Below are 14,480 nucleotides of genomic sequence, written 5' to 3' on the forward strand. Positions count from 1 at the left end.
GACTCAGGCGCTGCCATCTTGCGGGCTGGGTGGCGGCGCGCAGCTCCCGTCCCTCCGCGCTCCCGGTGCCGCCGAGCCCCAGGCGCAGCCCGCGGCGCTCCCGCTGCCCTCCGGCCGCAGCCCTCCGAGGACCACCCGGCCCCGCCCGGGCGAAGGGAGCCCTCCGCCGGCGTCTCTATGCCCGCCGCCCTCCGTAGGAGCCACTAGCGCAGGGCCCGCCGCCTCCTTCTCCTCCTCCTCCTCCTCCTCCTCTTCATCCTCCTCCTCCTCCTCCTCCCTCCGCCACCATTTCCCCCGTCAGCGGGGCGCTGAGCTAGGCTATGGGGACCAGGCTGGGGCTGAGCGGCGGCAGAGCGGGCGGCCCGGTCAGCGCGTCCACCGCAGCGGGGATGGGGGGGCTCGGCGGCTTCGTGGCTTTATCTTGACATGGCTCCCCGCCGTGCCGCCAGCACCGCCGCCGCCTCCGCTGCTCCTCCTGCGCCCGCCGGCTGCGGGTAGCGAGCGAGACACGGGCTCGGCCTCCTGTCGGAGTCTCTCAGCCTCTCGGTTAAGTTGGGGGGAAGTTTTGGGAGGGGGTTTCTTTTTTTTTTTTTCTTTTTTTCCTTTTATTTTCCTTCTGTTTTCTTCTTTTTCCCTTAAGGGGGGGGGGGTTAATATTCCTTTCCCCTCTTTCTTAACCCGGTCCGACGGATTTGCTAACCGAAAAACCTTAAAACCCCTACCAGTCAAACGCCTCGTGTGGGGGGAAAAATGCCTGGAGAGAGAAAGAAAATCACCTGATAATCGTGGGGGTTGCTTTAAGGGGGTGGGGAGGGTCTTTCCGAGGTTTAAAATTGCAGCCTCGGCTTGCAATTAAAAAAAACTCGCAAATTTTTGGTTTTTTTTTTCGACACCAAAATCTGTTTGGCGAGAAAAAGCGGAAGCGAAACTCTCTCCATGTTTTCCAAGTCGTGACCATGAAGTGAGAGGGGAAACGCCGTGCTACTGTGGGTGTCCAGCCGCAGCCTCTGTAGAGAGAGGCCTGAGGAGAAGCAGGAAGCGTTGGCCATGCACAGCCTCGGCTAACTGTGCTCGCTGTGGGGCTCAGCAGCAGCAGGGAGAGAAGGATCCCCGGGGGATCAGCAGCCCAGGGAGCCTGCGAGGTGTTAGGGAATGTAGGGCTCTCGCGCTGGTAAGGAGTCTGGGTTTGGGGCGTCGGTTTGGGGTTTAGTCTCTAGGTGAGATAATAGTGTCCCTTAACCCCTGCCAGCTTCTCGTCTGTGGCCATCATGATCCCTCTTCCCTTTGGCAGCAGTAGCCTTAGGGCAGCGATGTGCCCGATGATGAGCAGAATGGTGTTAGAAGTGACTCCGCTGTTTTTTCTCTTTGCTTCCCTGCAAACCAGCGCTGTGTTGTCTGTAGTTAATTTTGTTGTTGGCAGAGAAATGTCATACTTCCCAGGATGTGCACTCCTCCTTTGCACCCTTTTCTCTGCTTTCCACCAAGTGTAATCGTTTTAAAGAAGAAAAAAAAAAAAGACAGGCAACATAGCAGTAGTGGAAATCTGAGAATAATAATCAGTAGAGTCATGAATCCGGCTGGGGTAAAACGCAATTTATAATATCAGCTTCGTTTTTTTTGTAAGCAGAACAAAAATTACCCCCCCCCCCATGGATTGGGCTTGTGCCAGTTGCTTTTTATTGTACACATAAATTGTGATAAGATTTGTTTTTTTCTCCATTCTCACCCACTTATTCCTGCGGCTAAACTGTTCAAATTTGTTTTCTTTAAATTTCTTAGTTTTTTTTCTTGGTTTATGGTCAAACCTGTTTGTTGTCCAGCCATGGCTGGACAACTACTTTTGTTTCTTGACCCCTCCGATACGACTTTCTCATAAAATACTGCCTGAGGTGCGGTTTTGGGTTGCACTCGCGTTTTATCTATTCAGTCGTATTAGCAGGAATAAAATGACTTGTTTCTGTTGTACTTGAGTCTTACGAAAAAGTGCCCATAGTTTAGCGACAGTTTCCAAAGGCTTTAGTACCGCCTGTATAACAAAATGGGGGACCCAAACTCCCGGAAGAAACAAGCTCTGAACAGACTTCGTGCTCAGCTTAGAAAGAAAAAAGAATCTTTAGCTGACCAGTTTGACTTCAAGATGTACATTGCCTTTGTGTTCAAGGACAAGGTAACTTGGTTTTCGTTTCTCTGCTGTTGTGTTGCAATGCAAACTTTGAGTTGACTATGCTGGGCCAAATCTTACTGCCTGATGCATCTTAAGGATATATCCTTACGTTTTGTTGAATTTTTTACATTTCCTTATTGCTAATTGGTATTGTATTTGACCAGTTCTCGTGTATTGACAGTTTGGCTTTCCTTTTCAGATGTTTGTAGTTCTGTAATGCAGAAGGTGGCAATGCCTTATTAAATGATCAGTTGGTAACTTCTGTATTGAATAAATATTTATCTGACTTGGTGCTGTACTTTATTCAGCCCAGTTGGGGTCTGAATGGCATAATGGTTTGCAGTGAAACTGTTAAGTCGAGAAAGACCTGTCTGGAATGATTGCTAACCCTACTGCATTTATCTGGTTAAAGCAGAAGGGAAAACCCAGCAGTTGAAGGGAGTGGTTGCAAAATGCAGTGTTGAAATGACCTGAGCATGTAGACACGTGAAACTGTTGCTGGCATCGTGAAAGGGAGGGAAGAGAGGAAGTCTTCATTTACTTGACTATATTGTGGAAGACTACTGGATGCTGTAGATGTGGAGGATATCTCTAAAGTTAACTTTGAGCCAGAGTTGCACGAGAGTTTCTGTCCACAGGACGTGAAGAAAAGTAGATGCTTAGAATAAGTGTACTGAACAAATTGAGCGAGTGAAGATAGAAACAAATGGCAGACAAATAGACAGTAAAAGGAGGAAGTGCATGTACACGAACTCTAATATTGCTTGATCTGCTCAAATGTTCTTCTCATTCCATGGAAGTTGGTTCTAATGGAGACCGTTCTCTGAACTTAATCGGGAAGTTTCCCTAAAATTCTTAAGTCCAGTTTGCTTTTGTTCATCAATTCTAATGCAAACACTGCTGTATATAGTGACACGTTTCTAGGCACTGTCTCATAGTAATAGAGAGACTGTTGAGCTAACTTGTATTGAGAGTAGAGTTTATTTTTTCCTTCTGTGCTGTTTGTCCTAACAGTTTCCCAAGAAATATTAGGGTTTAATCAGTAATATCAATTAGATTTTCTTAGCAGATATGGGTCTTAGTATGCTTATATCAGCACCTGATTGCAGTGAATTTCTACAAAGTAGTCTGAATGTTACAACTAAAACCAAATGTCTGTTTTAAATCCTATAAAACTTGCTTATGCCTAAGTGAACTGAGGATGTCTATCTACTAGTTTGCTTAAAGTAGGTTTGCTCAGCCTGGCTTGGTCAGCAAGTACTTGCCTGTTATATGTGTTCTGGATGGGAGGGAGATGGGAGTTGGTAAAATATGTTTTGTCTGTTATATAATTGTTTAGTTAGGTTAATGCTGCTCATGAGCTATAAAATTATATATTTTATATTATTACAGAAAATTATAAATTCTGAAGTTAGCAAGAACCACTTAGAAAGGACTGTAGTTTTAATGCAGTGTGTGCTTTCTTTTTCAGAAGAAAAAGTCAGCGCTTTTTGAAGTGTCTGAAGTGATACCAGTCATGACCAATAATTATGAAGAAAATATCCTGAGAGGTGTGCGGGATTCCAGCTATTCTTTGGAAAGTTCCTTAGAGCTTCTGCAGAAGGATGTAGTACAGCTTCATGCACCCCGCTACCAGTCTATGCGCAGGGTAAAGTTGTTCTCCATACTTGCTGAGTTTTAATTTGGGTTTTAAACATTTGTATTTTTTCTTGTGAAACTTAAGGCTAATCCTGCTGCCTTATTTTCTCAACTCTTCTGCATGAAAATTCTGAAAGCATTTTTTTGTGGGGTCTGGTTTGAAGGGTAATTTAGCGTGCACATTCTGAAATTCTGTTTAAATCTGTAGTGCTCATGCTTTACCTCTAATCTGTCTCATTGAAATACGTCTTGGGAATTATCTCTTCTGCCAGCCTTTTTATTAATAGGCATGGATAAATTCTTGCAACAACTCCTGGTTTACAACTAAGTGGTTTTGTTAGATGAATATTAGAAAGTAGTCTTTCTCAGGAATGGTAGTTTTCATAAAGTTGGAATTTACATTACCTGGATACTTACTTTAAAATTCAATGGGAGGCAAAGACGACTTGAGTTGTTTTGGGAGTAATATAGAGAGAAAATCACACAAAAGTAATAAGTACCACCTTTTAACACAGTGCCTGTATAGATGAGGTGCTTATCTGTATCTCCTAATGGATGGGCTGTTAATACAGATCTTTATTAATTACAGGATGTGATCGGCTGTACCCAGGAGATGGACTTCATTCTTTGGCCTCGTAATGACATTGAGAAGATAGTCTGTCTCCTGTTCTCTCGGTGGAAGGGATCTGATGAAGCCTTTAGGCCTGTTCAGGTATTTTTTAACTTAAGTAACATTTTGGGGGGGATGAGGTGGGGGAATCTTTGCTTAACCAGTCCATTGATGATAAGGTCTGTGACTTCTGTGAATGTTTAAGTATGTGGGCTCTTTTTTTTTTTTGTGTAAATCACACAGTCATTTGAATTCTAAATTCTGCTTCCTATTACTACAAATTGTGACCTTGGCATAAATTGATTAAATGGAAGAGGATCTGAGGTGGTATTTTTGCATTACAATTTTGCATTGAGAGAAACATTTCAAACATTTTAAATTGATTAAATGGAAGAGGATCTGAGGTGGTATTTTTGCATTACAATTTTGCATTGAGAGAAACATTTCAAACATTTTAAATCAACTCTTCAGTAGGTATCTTTAGCTATTTACATTCAAATTTTTGGGTAACAATATGTGTATTGTTTTCTGTATGCACTCTGCAATAATAAGTTATTAGCAGAAATGTGTTGCATTGTTGATAACACAGATGTTCTGTCAGCTGAATCTCTTTTTATGGAGGCGGTTAAAGTTGCACCTTTGTTTGAATTGTTAATGTCATTGTTATGACTAATGTCAGTGTTGGCAGAATGAAACTAGGGAAATCTTTTAAGTTTTGTGCCAAGGCTCAAGGGTGTAGTTGTTGCTATGGTTTCCAATTTCATTTTGCATAGATGAGAAAAGAAACAGAGAATCAGAAGTGGTTGTAAAGCCCCAGATTGAATGAAATTAATTGCTTGTGTTTGAGTTTTCAGTTGGTAAATATTTTATCATTTTATCCCTCACGCACCGCAGGCCAAGTTTGAGTTTCATCATGGTGACTATGAAAAACAGTTTCTGCATGTTCTGAGCCGAAAGGACAAGACTGGAATTGTTGTCAACAACCCTAACCAGTCAGTGTTTCTCTTCATTGACAGACAGCACTTGCAGGTAAACTTAACCTGTCCCTCTCTTTTTCCTTTCTACCCAGAGTGTAAGCTTTTTAAGAATTGTCCTGAATGTTTTTTCTCAGGAATGTTAGTGGTTTTTAGTGGAAAAATTGATCGTGTGTTCATGCTTGCATTTCAGCAGTTTCAGAGGAAACATGCTGTAAATAGGATTCACGCATGCAAAGGCTAATTATAGGCCACAGATGTATTCATAAGATTTTATGTTCTAGTATTAAAATAAAGTTATAAAAAAAGACTTAACATTGTTTTGGAAAAAATAAAATACTGGCTTAGTTTGTGTGATACTGCATAAATAATTTAAGTGGGAAAAAATAACATAATAAAAAGAATTTAGTTGTTAAAAGGCTTTTGATTTGGCTGTTGTGTGTTTGAAATGGTGGCTTTTACATGCCTGCGTTGTTCACCCACAACCAGCAGCAAGCTGTAACCTGGGCTGGGTCTGCTGGGGTCTGTCTTTTTATTCTTGTGTAAACTTTCATGTTTAATAGCTTTTCTTTGGTTTTCTTTGCCTCTAGACTCCAAAAAACAAAGCTACAATCTTCAAGTTATGCAGCATCTGCCTGTACCTGCCACAGGAGCAGCTCACTCACTGGACGGTTGGTACCATAGAGGATCACCTCCGTCCTTACATGCCAGAGTAAGGTACTGGCCAGCAAAATGGGGAAGATCACAGAATGCAGCAGTGAATTTCCACTTTCCTCACCACTTTATTCTTTCAGAATATTAGAAGAAAATGGACTCATGTTCAGAACACTATACATTGTGAAACTTGATCATCCTGGATTTTTTTTGTCATTTGTATCTCAGAACTTTAAAAAAAAATTTTTTAGTTGTTTTCTGCATGGACCTTGTGAAAGAGAGGATGCTCTGCACACTTCTGCACTGCATCAGCATCTTACTAAAATGTGAAATGAAGGGACTGTACACTGAAACAAATGTATCTGAAAGCACAAGGTGATCATTTGTGGTGGTGTTCCCATTTGTGCTGGTCATACCCCCTAACATCTATGTTAACCATCAGTATTTGGAGGGTGAGAAATGAATGTAACGGGTTTAAAAGCCTTATAGCTTTGCTGTTAATGATTGTATCAAAGAGCACTATCAGATTCATTTTAATGAACAGAGAAGTGGCTATTACAATAGGAAGTAAATGTGGGAAAGAAGTCTTTTTTTTTTTTAAAGCAAAAAAAGCATCTCATTTAATGTGTAGGCATTTTTTGCCTTTTTTATTTTGCTGGGCCATGTCTGAGTTTACTGGCACTTTGGTTTTGGATCTCTTTCCCCAAGTTGCTGTATAACTGTATGAAAGTATTCTTTTGAGTTGGATGCATTTATACAGATGAGGCAGACCTGGAGTCTGAAGTCGCTAAAGCAGCTAAAAATAAAGTAAAATAGTAGCTGCAGAAACAATGTTGGTAGAGGATTATTTTTTCTTGAGAGTTGAGACTTGTAGACTTGCTGGTGAACTGTGCAGGAAATACTGGTTTCTAAAACATTTCTTACGGAAAACCTGTTGAGGTTTTTTTTTTTCTTTTGGAATAGACATTATAAAACAATGTAAAATAGTGTTTGGAGTGTCAAAAGTTGATTCTGACAGAACATTTTAAGATTGTGCAATGATAAAAGGAAGACTACTGTATAGTTTTGTTGACAAAGAAGGTTCTGCTTAAGGGTTGAGTACTTTACTGGAGTAAAACTGTATAAGCCTGCTCCCTTTGGATAAAACTAGTGCTTACCTGTTTAAAACTTGTATTTAGCTTTTGTTTGGAATTGGAAAAAATTGGAACTTAAATAAATTAGGTGAAAGATGACTGGGTTTATTCGTGGGAATTCTATGAATGGAATTTTAGCAGTGTCTTACCTCAGAAGCGTTACCTGTCACAAACACTGAAAATACACAAACTGTAAAATGGTGTAAAATTATGACTAACATAAAGATGAGCGGCAAAGGTGTGCTTACGTGTGCAGGGAAGATGTTTGCTTTGAAAAGTAGATGTCAGAAATAACTGTATTAAGGGCATACTGTTGTATTGGTACATGGGTATTTATAGTTGTTTTATCATAAAATCCTGAAAGTTAAACTGGAGCACCATAGGAAAACACAACCTGAAAGCCGCAACATTGTGTTAATACGTGCCTTACCGTACATAGAAATCAAGTCGAAAATGCTGCTGTACAAAATGCTTTGTATAACGACTTTGGAATATTTAGTCACCACCATACCTGCCGATGGTGCTTTAAGTTTTCCAGCTAGGTGTCCCATCTTAATGGCCTGTAAGACCCGGTATTAATGTCCTCGTGAAGCCTTAGGTTTTGTAGGGCTTTGAATGTTTCATGAGTTTGGATTATGCTTCCGAAGTGCAACCCCCTTCACAATCTGTCGTTTTGGATATTGTTTCATAGTAAGAGAATATGACCGTCGTTACCTTTATTAGCAGAGCAAGTATCTTTGTTCCTAATGCAAGAAGTCACTAAAGTGACTGTTGTTCTTCATTTTGGTTTCTTCAAAACAACAACAAAAGCCTCAGTGTTGGCTTAGATGATTTCTGCAATGCTTTTCAGGTGTCAGCATTGGCATGATCCTTAATTTATAGTTCTCTCATATAGAGAACAATATGTACAGTTTAATTGCTTTTGGTGTTTTGTATGGGCTACAGAAGACACTGGTTATTTGTCTACTCTTCGTGAGAGTGATCCTGGAGTTAAATGCTACGCTTTTTTGGAGAAGAAATATGTATAATACTGATTGGTAAATGCTCTGTTCAACACAACTAACAAATGCCATGTTTTGCTCTGCTATCAGATTGAATAGATGGACATAGTCATTGTGTACGTTGGAAAAAAAAAAGATTAAGGGGAACAACAGGCTTGAGAGCATGACAGTCTCAGACTGAGTTTATTTTTAAATCATTTGGCATCTTTGAAAGGCATCGCTTTCTCCACTTAAACAGGATGACTTCAGAGAGAGAAGATGAAACTTGAAACTGTCTCAGTATTTCTTACTGGAGCATCTAGATTAAACTCAGACTATTGTACTGGTTACTTTAGCAAAATGCACTTTGGAAGTCAATGGAAGCAATATTTATGGTGTCAGGCCCTGTCTCAGCTTAGTGGCTTTCTGGTAGAGTTCTTAACTTCAAAGTTTAGGTTTAATCTCACAAAGCTAATGCTTACAAAGCACAGTTTCTGTAAAGGGTAATTACTTTGTTCAGCAGAGCTGTGTGTAAATACAAAAAGGCCTTTTCTATAAGACAATTATCTTTATTGCCACATGCTGTCAGTTGCTTGTGTGGCTCCTGGTATCCTAATACTAGGAACTGAAATATGCTCAGTATCACCTGGATGTGTTTTACCAGGTCACCGCTTGAGGATTTCTTGAGGATCATTCTATGCTTTGTCATGCAAACCTGGCAAGTGTGAATGGGGCAGGAATAAACGTGGAGGCAGCAAAACGAAGTAGGTAGAGGCCCATTAAATTTCTTGCATCTAGATGAAATGTTTGGTGCAAGGAAGCTTGTGTTAGGTACTTCCTAGATAAGAAACATCTTACGTGTCAGCATCTAGCCTGTGTGTGGCTATAAAGCTTATCTTGGCTTTTAAAGCTTCTTCGGCTGCATGAGTGTTATCAAAAATAGATGGACATAGCTGGTTGTACAAGCCTAGTTCAAAGATAAGGAGTTGTAATAGGTCTGTAGCTATCTTGCAGTTGGTGCACTTTGCCATCTGTCAAAGCAATAAAGTGCTTCTGGAAAGCTGGTTTATTACACAAAGTTTGCTGTATTTAGCGATATGTTAGGTATTAGTAACCCTGGGATTATTCAGTGCTTTGTAAAAAAAAAAACAAAACAAAACAAAAAAAAACACCTTTTAGATCAGGCTACTGATCTCTTGCTACATGTTGATGTTTTGCATTACACTGCTAAACCTGTTAGAAACCTATTAGAAACAAATCTGGAGGAAAGACGGTAGTTCTGTTAGTATCAATTTTCTAGACTTTTTTTTCCAATTCCATCTCTAAAAGACCTGCTTGTCTGTACTTGAAACAGAGGATTAGTCTTCACCACAGGTAGGTGCTGAGTGACCTTGTGAATGACCACATTACAGGAAACGCATAGGTATAAACAGTGGAACTTGAAGTGTTTCCGAGCTTGTTTTGCTCACCTCTTATCGCTCTACGAAGACTAAACCTTACTGGTCCTCGGACCCATCTGTTGAACCTGTGGTGCCCTGCACTGGAAACTAAGCTAAGTTGCATTCCAATATATTACATCCGCAGTAAGCGGCTTCTCTTAGTGGTGTTCAAGTGTACAGTGCCTTGCTGAGACATGGTCAGTGTTCAGAATGGTGTGTATTTCAAAGAATATCATGTTCTTGGTAGCATGTTTTAGTACGGCCTAGTGTAGTAGTTTAAAAACACTTTAAAATGTGATACGACTGCCATGAACTGCATGTTGCGCAAGCTCTTTTGTGAGCTCTGCAGGCTTCCTTCCTTGCCCCACTTGTGTTTTGCTGCCAGGAGAATGCTATTTCCTTGTGCTTGTTATGTGCTGAGTCAGTAACTTGTGTGGTTAATGAGCTCCATTTCATGTTAAATCTGGATCTCTGGGGGGGTTGGATGGTAAGAATAATCTCTAGGGTTGTTTTTTTTTTTTTTTCCGAATACAGTGTTACAGGTTTAATTTAATATTACATCAAGGTTCCTGCCAGTAGCATGAAAGCTGTTAAAGTCAAGAATTTATAGAGTACATTTACGTCCTCATGTAGCAGGTAGACATGTTACATGAATTTACTTGATTGCTATTTTCTTTTATTAGCTTCTCCATTTTAAGCTTTGCATTTAAGGAAGTAGCAAATTCAGCAGCTGCATAAGCCCACAGATTCTGGAACGAAGTATGAAATGGCTATGACTGTTTTTGGGGAAAAAAAGTATAGCATGCAAAGTTTTGAGGCGTGGTTACTAGCCTTAGTGGTGTTTATTTTAAAATTCCTTTTGTGGAACAAATTACCCTTATATTTTAGTAATCTCTACGTACAAACCACTTTCCCAAATGGTAAGGCCAAGATTATTACTTGTCCCTTAATACCACGGGTGTACGAGAAGCACGCTTCTGTGTAGAGGATTGGCCTTCCTTTGCACCTGCACTATTTGGTGCCATTCCCTCAGCTATTCCCCACTGTAGTGCACAGGGGCTGGGTACTTTGTGTTTTGTATTTAGTGTTCAAGTCTTCCTCCTCATGGTGCTCTTGGAATACAGATTGAACTGTTTGCTGTCTGGAGTATTAGGAAAACTACACTTCCATCTACAGCAGCGTGTGCTGCTTTGTTTTTTTCTGCAGCGCATCTGGGAATTCAGGAGGCTGACTGTGTACAACACCGACGCTACGGAGGGGTAAAGCAGCTTCCTTCCATTAACCTGCAGAGCAAGTGATACGCAAGTGTAATTTTTCTTCTGCTTGACTGAAATGCTTTTTAGGGCTGAAGATATCTATGACCTAGTTTTTCTGCTTGAAAAAAGAATTTACATATGGAAAGGTCCCTTAATTTGAGCACAGTTACTGGATGCCAAACCCCTGCTGAGCCTAGAGCATCTGCTCTACAAGCTGCTTTTCTGGACTCCTGAAAAACTCAATAGAGCTAAAAGCAGCTACTGCTCCTTTTAAGCAAAAGATGTCAAAGATCCAGATTCTTACTGCAGTGGTACGGCCTGGGTGGTAGTGTCTTAGTGAGCTAAAGCAGGGATTTTTTTTTTTGGAGGATAGTCAGTGTGTTGGGTTTTACCAGAGCTTTCAGGTAATTTGCTCTTGTTATGTGAGAACTACTTACGCTGCAGTGCCCCACAGCCGTAGCTTCTCAGGACCAGGGTTAGGAGTTGTTCAGTGCACCCATCGCACAATCACAAAGTAATAACTATCATTATGTTCTCCCTGAGCTCTTATGGAGCAAAATGAGAATTAAAGCCCTTTTTCCTTCATACCCATGAAGAGTGAGGTAAGGGGGAGCTTTGGGGGCTTCTGTTTTTCCTCACCAGATGGTCTCTGCAGATAGAGAAAAGATCTGAAATGGTTAGAGATAAAATGCAATCAGAAGTTCCTACGTATCCCTGGCAGTGGCTCAGAGCCAGTCAGCGCAGCAGAACAGGACCTCACTGCTGCTCAGAACAGTTACTTAACAACCTAATTCTAACTTCTGCCCCCTCCCCTGTTCCCTACAAGTGGCTTGTGCCAATTTGAGATTTGTGAACCAACTAACTCGTAACTAAACGGGCAGAGTAACCTAGGTGAGGCAGCTCAGCTGTGAGACCCTTGTGAGACCCTTTTATTGATTCCTCATCTCTTTCAAGGGATCTGTAATGCACAGTTCCACCATGGCACAACTACGCAGGTGTCAGCCTGAATGCATTCACGCGACAGACAGCAGCGATGCAAAACCAGCATGAAACATTTTGCTGACCGATATATGGCATGCAGTGGGAAGCTGCAGTGGCTTTAACTGATAAAGATGAACCTGTTCCCTGATGTGTTGTGTACCACGATGTAAAAAAGCTTGGCCCTGTGTGACCCCTAGACATCAAGTAGTGTGGTGTAGGCATTTGGTATGTTAAGGGAAAAAAAAACAATTTGGGATGGACAGTCTCATCGTTTGCAGCTGTAAGGTACAGAGCTTACAAATGTCAGTTATTGGGTGTGTAATTTGGTGTACTAATCAGAATCCCAAGATGATCTTATCGAGTCACTTCATTTGCTTGTAAGGGGAATTAAATCTGCTGTGATGGAACCAGGTCAACCCCACAGGAGATCTGCTCGTTGTGATGCCAGGTGCAACCAAGTGCCATTTGTCCTTACTACAGTAATTTTTTCCCATTATTTCCTTTCAGGCTCAGCTAAAATAAGATACAGCTTTTTGAACATGCAGGTTAGAGTGGAAGCAGCAAAGAACACTGAAATGCTCGGTGACGTTTGACAGCTTACTCCCAAAGCGAAGCAAGCTCAATGGTGACAATTCCTTCTAAGATGATCTCCAACCCTAAGCTGTGAAATAAAGTATGGGGTCCGTGCTGCTGCTGGTGGAGGGGTAACAGACAAGCATGGCTTAAAATAATCACTTTAAGGAACTGCTTCTAGAACAATTGGCCTGCGTATTAGTGATATCCCTATTACTAAATGGGCAGTACTAAAATACTGTGTTGAATAGTCTGAAGGGAGAAAAGATTTATTTGGCTATTTCAGGAAGGTTTCCCTCTCAGCCCACAACAGTCCTTGCCAGGCGTGAATACAAACAGGAGGATACTTTTGTTTACATGTTGGAGTTTGCCATTCCTAATTTGCCTGGACATTTTTCAATTGCAATTATGTAGATATGATGAATAGTATGTGATAGAATGAGAGCACTTAACTACGGTACCTTCCTGAGGCAGCCAGCTTGGACTGAGGGACCTCATGTTAAGTTGCACTGGGACAGTTCTTACACAACCAGAGTTGCCCTGGTGCACGGAGCTAACGGAGAGCATTCTGAATCCTTTAGCACGTGGTTTCAGAACCTCCTTCATTCTCACCCCCTGCCTTTTACTTCCGTAAATAGTCAAAATCACTCTTGCATTCCAATGACTTGTAATAGTTGGGGGAGCAGTCTGAATCCTTGCTATTTCTTTCACCTCTTGCATTCTGCTATATGGGGAGCCTATGGAAGAAACTAGGGAAACTTGGGAAACGTGAGAAAAAGCATGGAGAAGACAGTGAAGGACAACTAGAGGTGACAGAATATTTTATTAAAACAACCATAACAGCAATTACTAAACTCAGTAGATGTGTCCACTCTTTTCGATCCTGTCTCTTCCTGCTAGTAATTCCAGAGGAACTGGTGATGCTAGATAAATAATTGATGTCCAGGCAGAGGAAAATATAAAGGGGGAAACAACTTGAGCCAGTGAAGCATATAGTTATGGTCAGCAAAGATGAAAAGTAGTTTGCACCTGTAGTAATTGTCTTCTCAGATCTGCTTGAGCAAAGCGTTGCTTCTATAAATGGAATTCAGGGATGATTCTGAACGTGAGTCAAGTACTTAAGGGAAAAATCATAATGAGTTGCTTGAAGAGAAGATACAACTGCTAAAAGTACAAAGCTGCAGGCATGTAAGCTGTACATACTTCTGAGCCTCAAAGAGCTTTTACTGAGTACACCATGAACAACTGTTTCAGACTTACAGCAAAGATACACGTGCAGAGCCTGAGCCCATTGGAGGTTGTTTTTTTGACTTTAAACTTCCATTAAGGGGTTATTTGTATTAGCTATATCACTTGTTTGAAAATCATTTCAGAAAGACTGATATATTAGGAAAATTGTTTAACTTTGGAAATCAGTCTGCACGAACAGGTTACTTAGCACAATTAATTGGAAATTCTTTTGTTTTGGGAATGCACAAGAAAGTCCTAAATACATTTTCAGTCACAAAATTGAAATCACTAAAGACAATGAGTCAGCTTGCATGACAAAAAGATATTTGCACGTGCTTTACCAGTGTATTTGTATGTGCACAAATCTTCACTAGAGCGAAACTAAGGTCATGGCTTATATAAACTTACACTGTGCCTGTAGCATTGTTATTTTTTGTAGTGTGATAGCCTTGCCAAGGATCATGTCATGTTTAAAAGCAGTTAAGCCTGTTCACAACACTGCATGAAGAGACAAGTCTTAGCCGCTGAAACAGGAACTTAACTCTACCAAATTCAATGTCAGTCAGACAATCGACAACTTCAGCCTGATACAAAGCTCAGCTCTCAGAATTTATTTTCACACACCTCTAAGTCTCACCTGATTTTCAAACAAATGTAGACAACCTTAGGTAGGTAGAGTTGAGAAGCCCTTATGATGTAGCTGTATTTTCACATACAGAAGTCACAGAGAGGATGAAGAAATTCTTCAGGTGAATTGACATATGAGGGTTGCACTATACCCTCCTTCAACCACTCTGTCCTGACAAGCTTTAACTCAATACAAAGAGGTAACAAAATCTTTAAAAAGG

The 14,480-nt window shown here is 40.9% G+C and overlaps 1 protein-coding gene across 1 annotated transcript; it reads left to right on the forward strand.

The window, feature by feature from the left end:
• Positions 1–7,272, forward strand: LOC308189252 (uncharacterized protein C6orf62 homolog). The gene is made up of 5 exons (XM_080579046.1): positions 1–2,167; positions 3,636–3,812; positions 4,392–4,514; positions 5,307–5,441; positions 5,977–7,272. The coding sequence occupies exons 1-5, from the start codon at positions 2,039–2,041 to the stop codon at positions 6,100–6,102; spliced, it is 690 nt and encodes a 229-aa protein (XP_080435172.1). The 5' UTR covers positions 1–2,038; the 3' UTR covers positions 6,103–7,272.
• The last annotated feature ends 7,208 nt before the right edge of the window (positions 7,273–14,480 follow it).

This window comes from Anser brachyrhynchus (genome assembly GCF_964034855.1).
Source record: "Anser brachyrhynchus genome assembly, chromosome: 2".
Lineage (NCBI taxonomy): Eukaryota > Metazoa > Chordata > Aves > Anseriformes > Anatidae > Anser > Anser brachyrhynchus.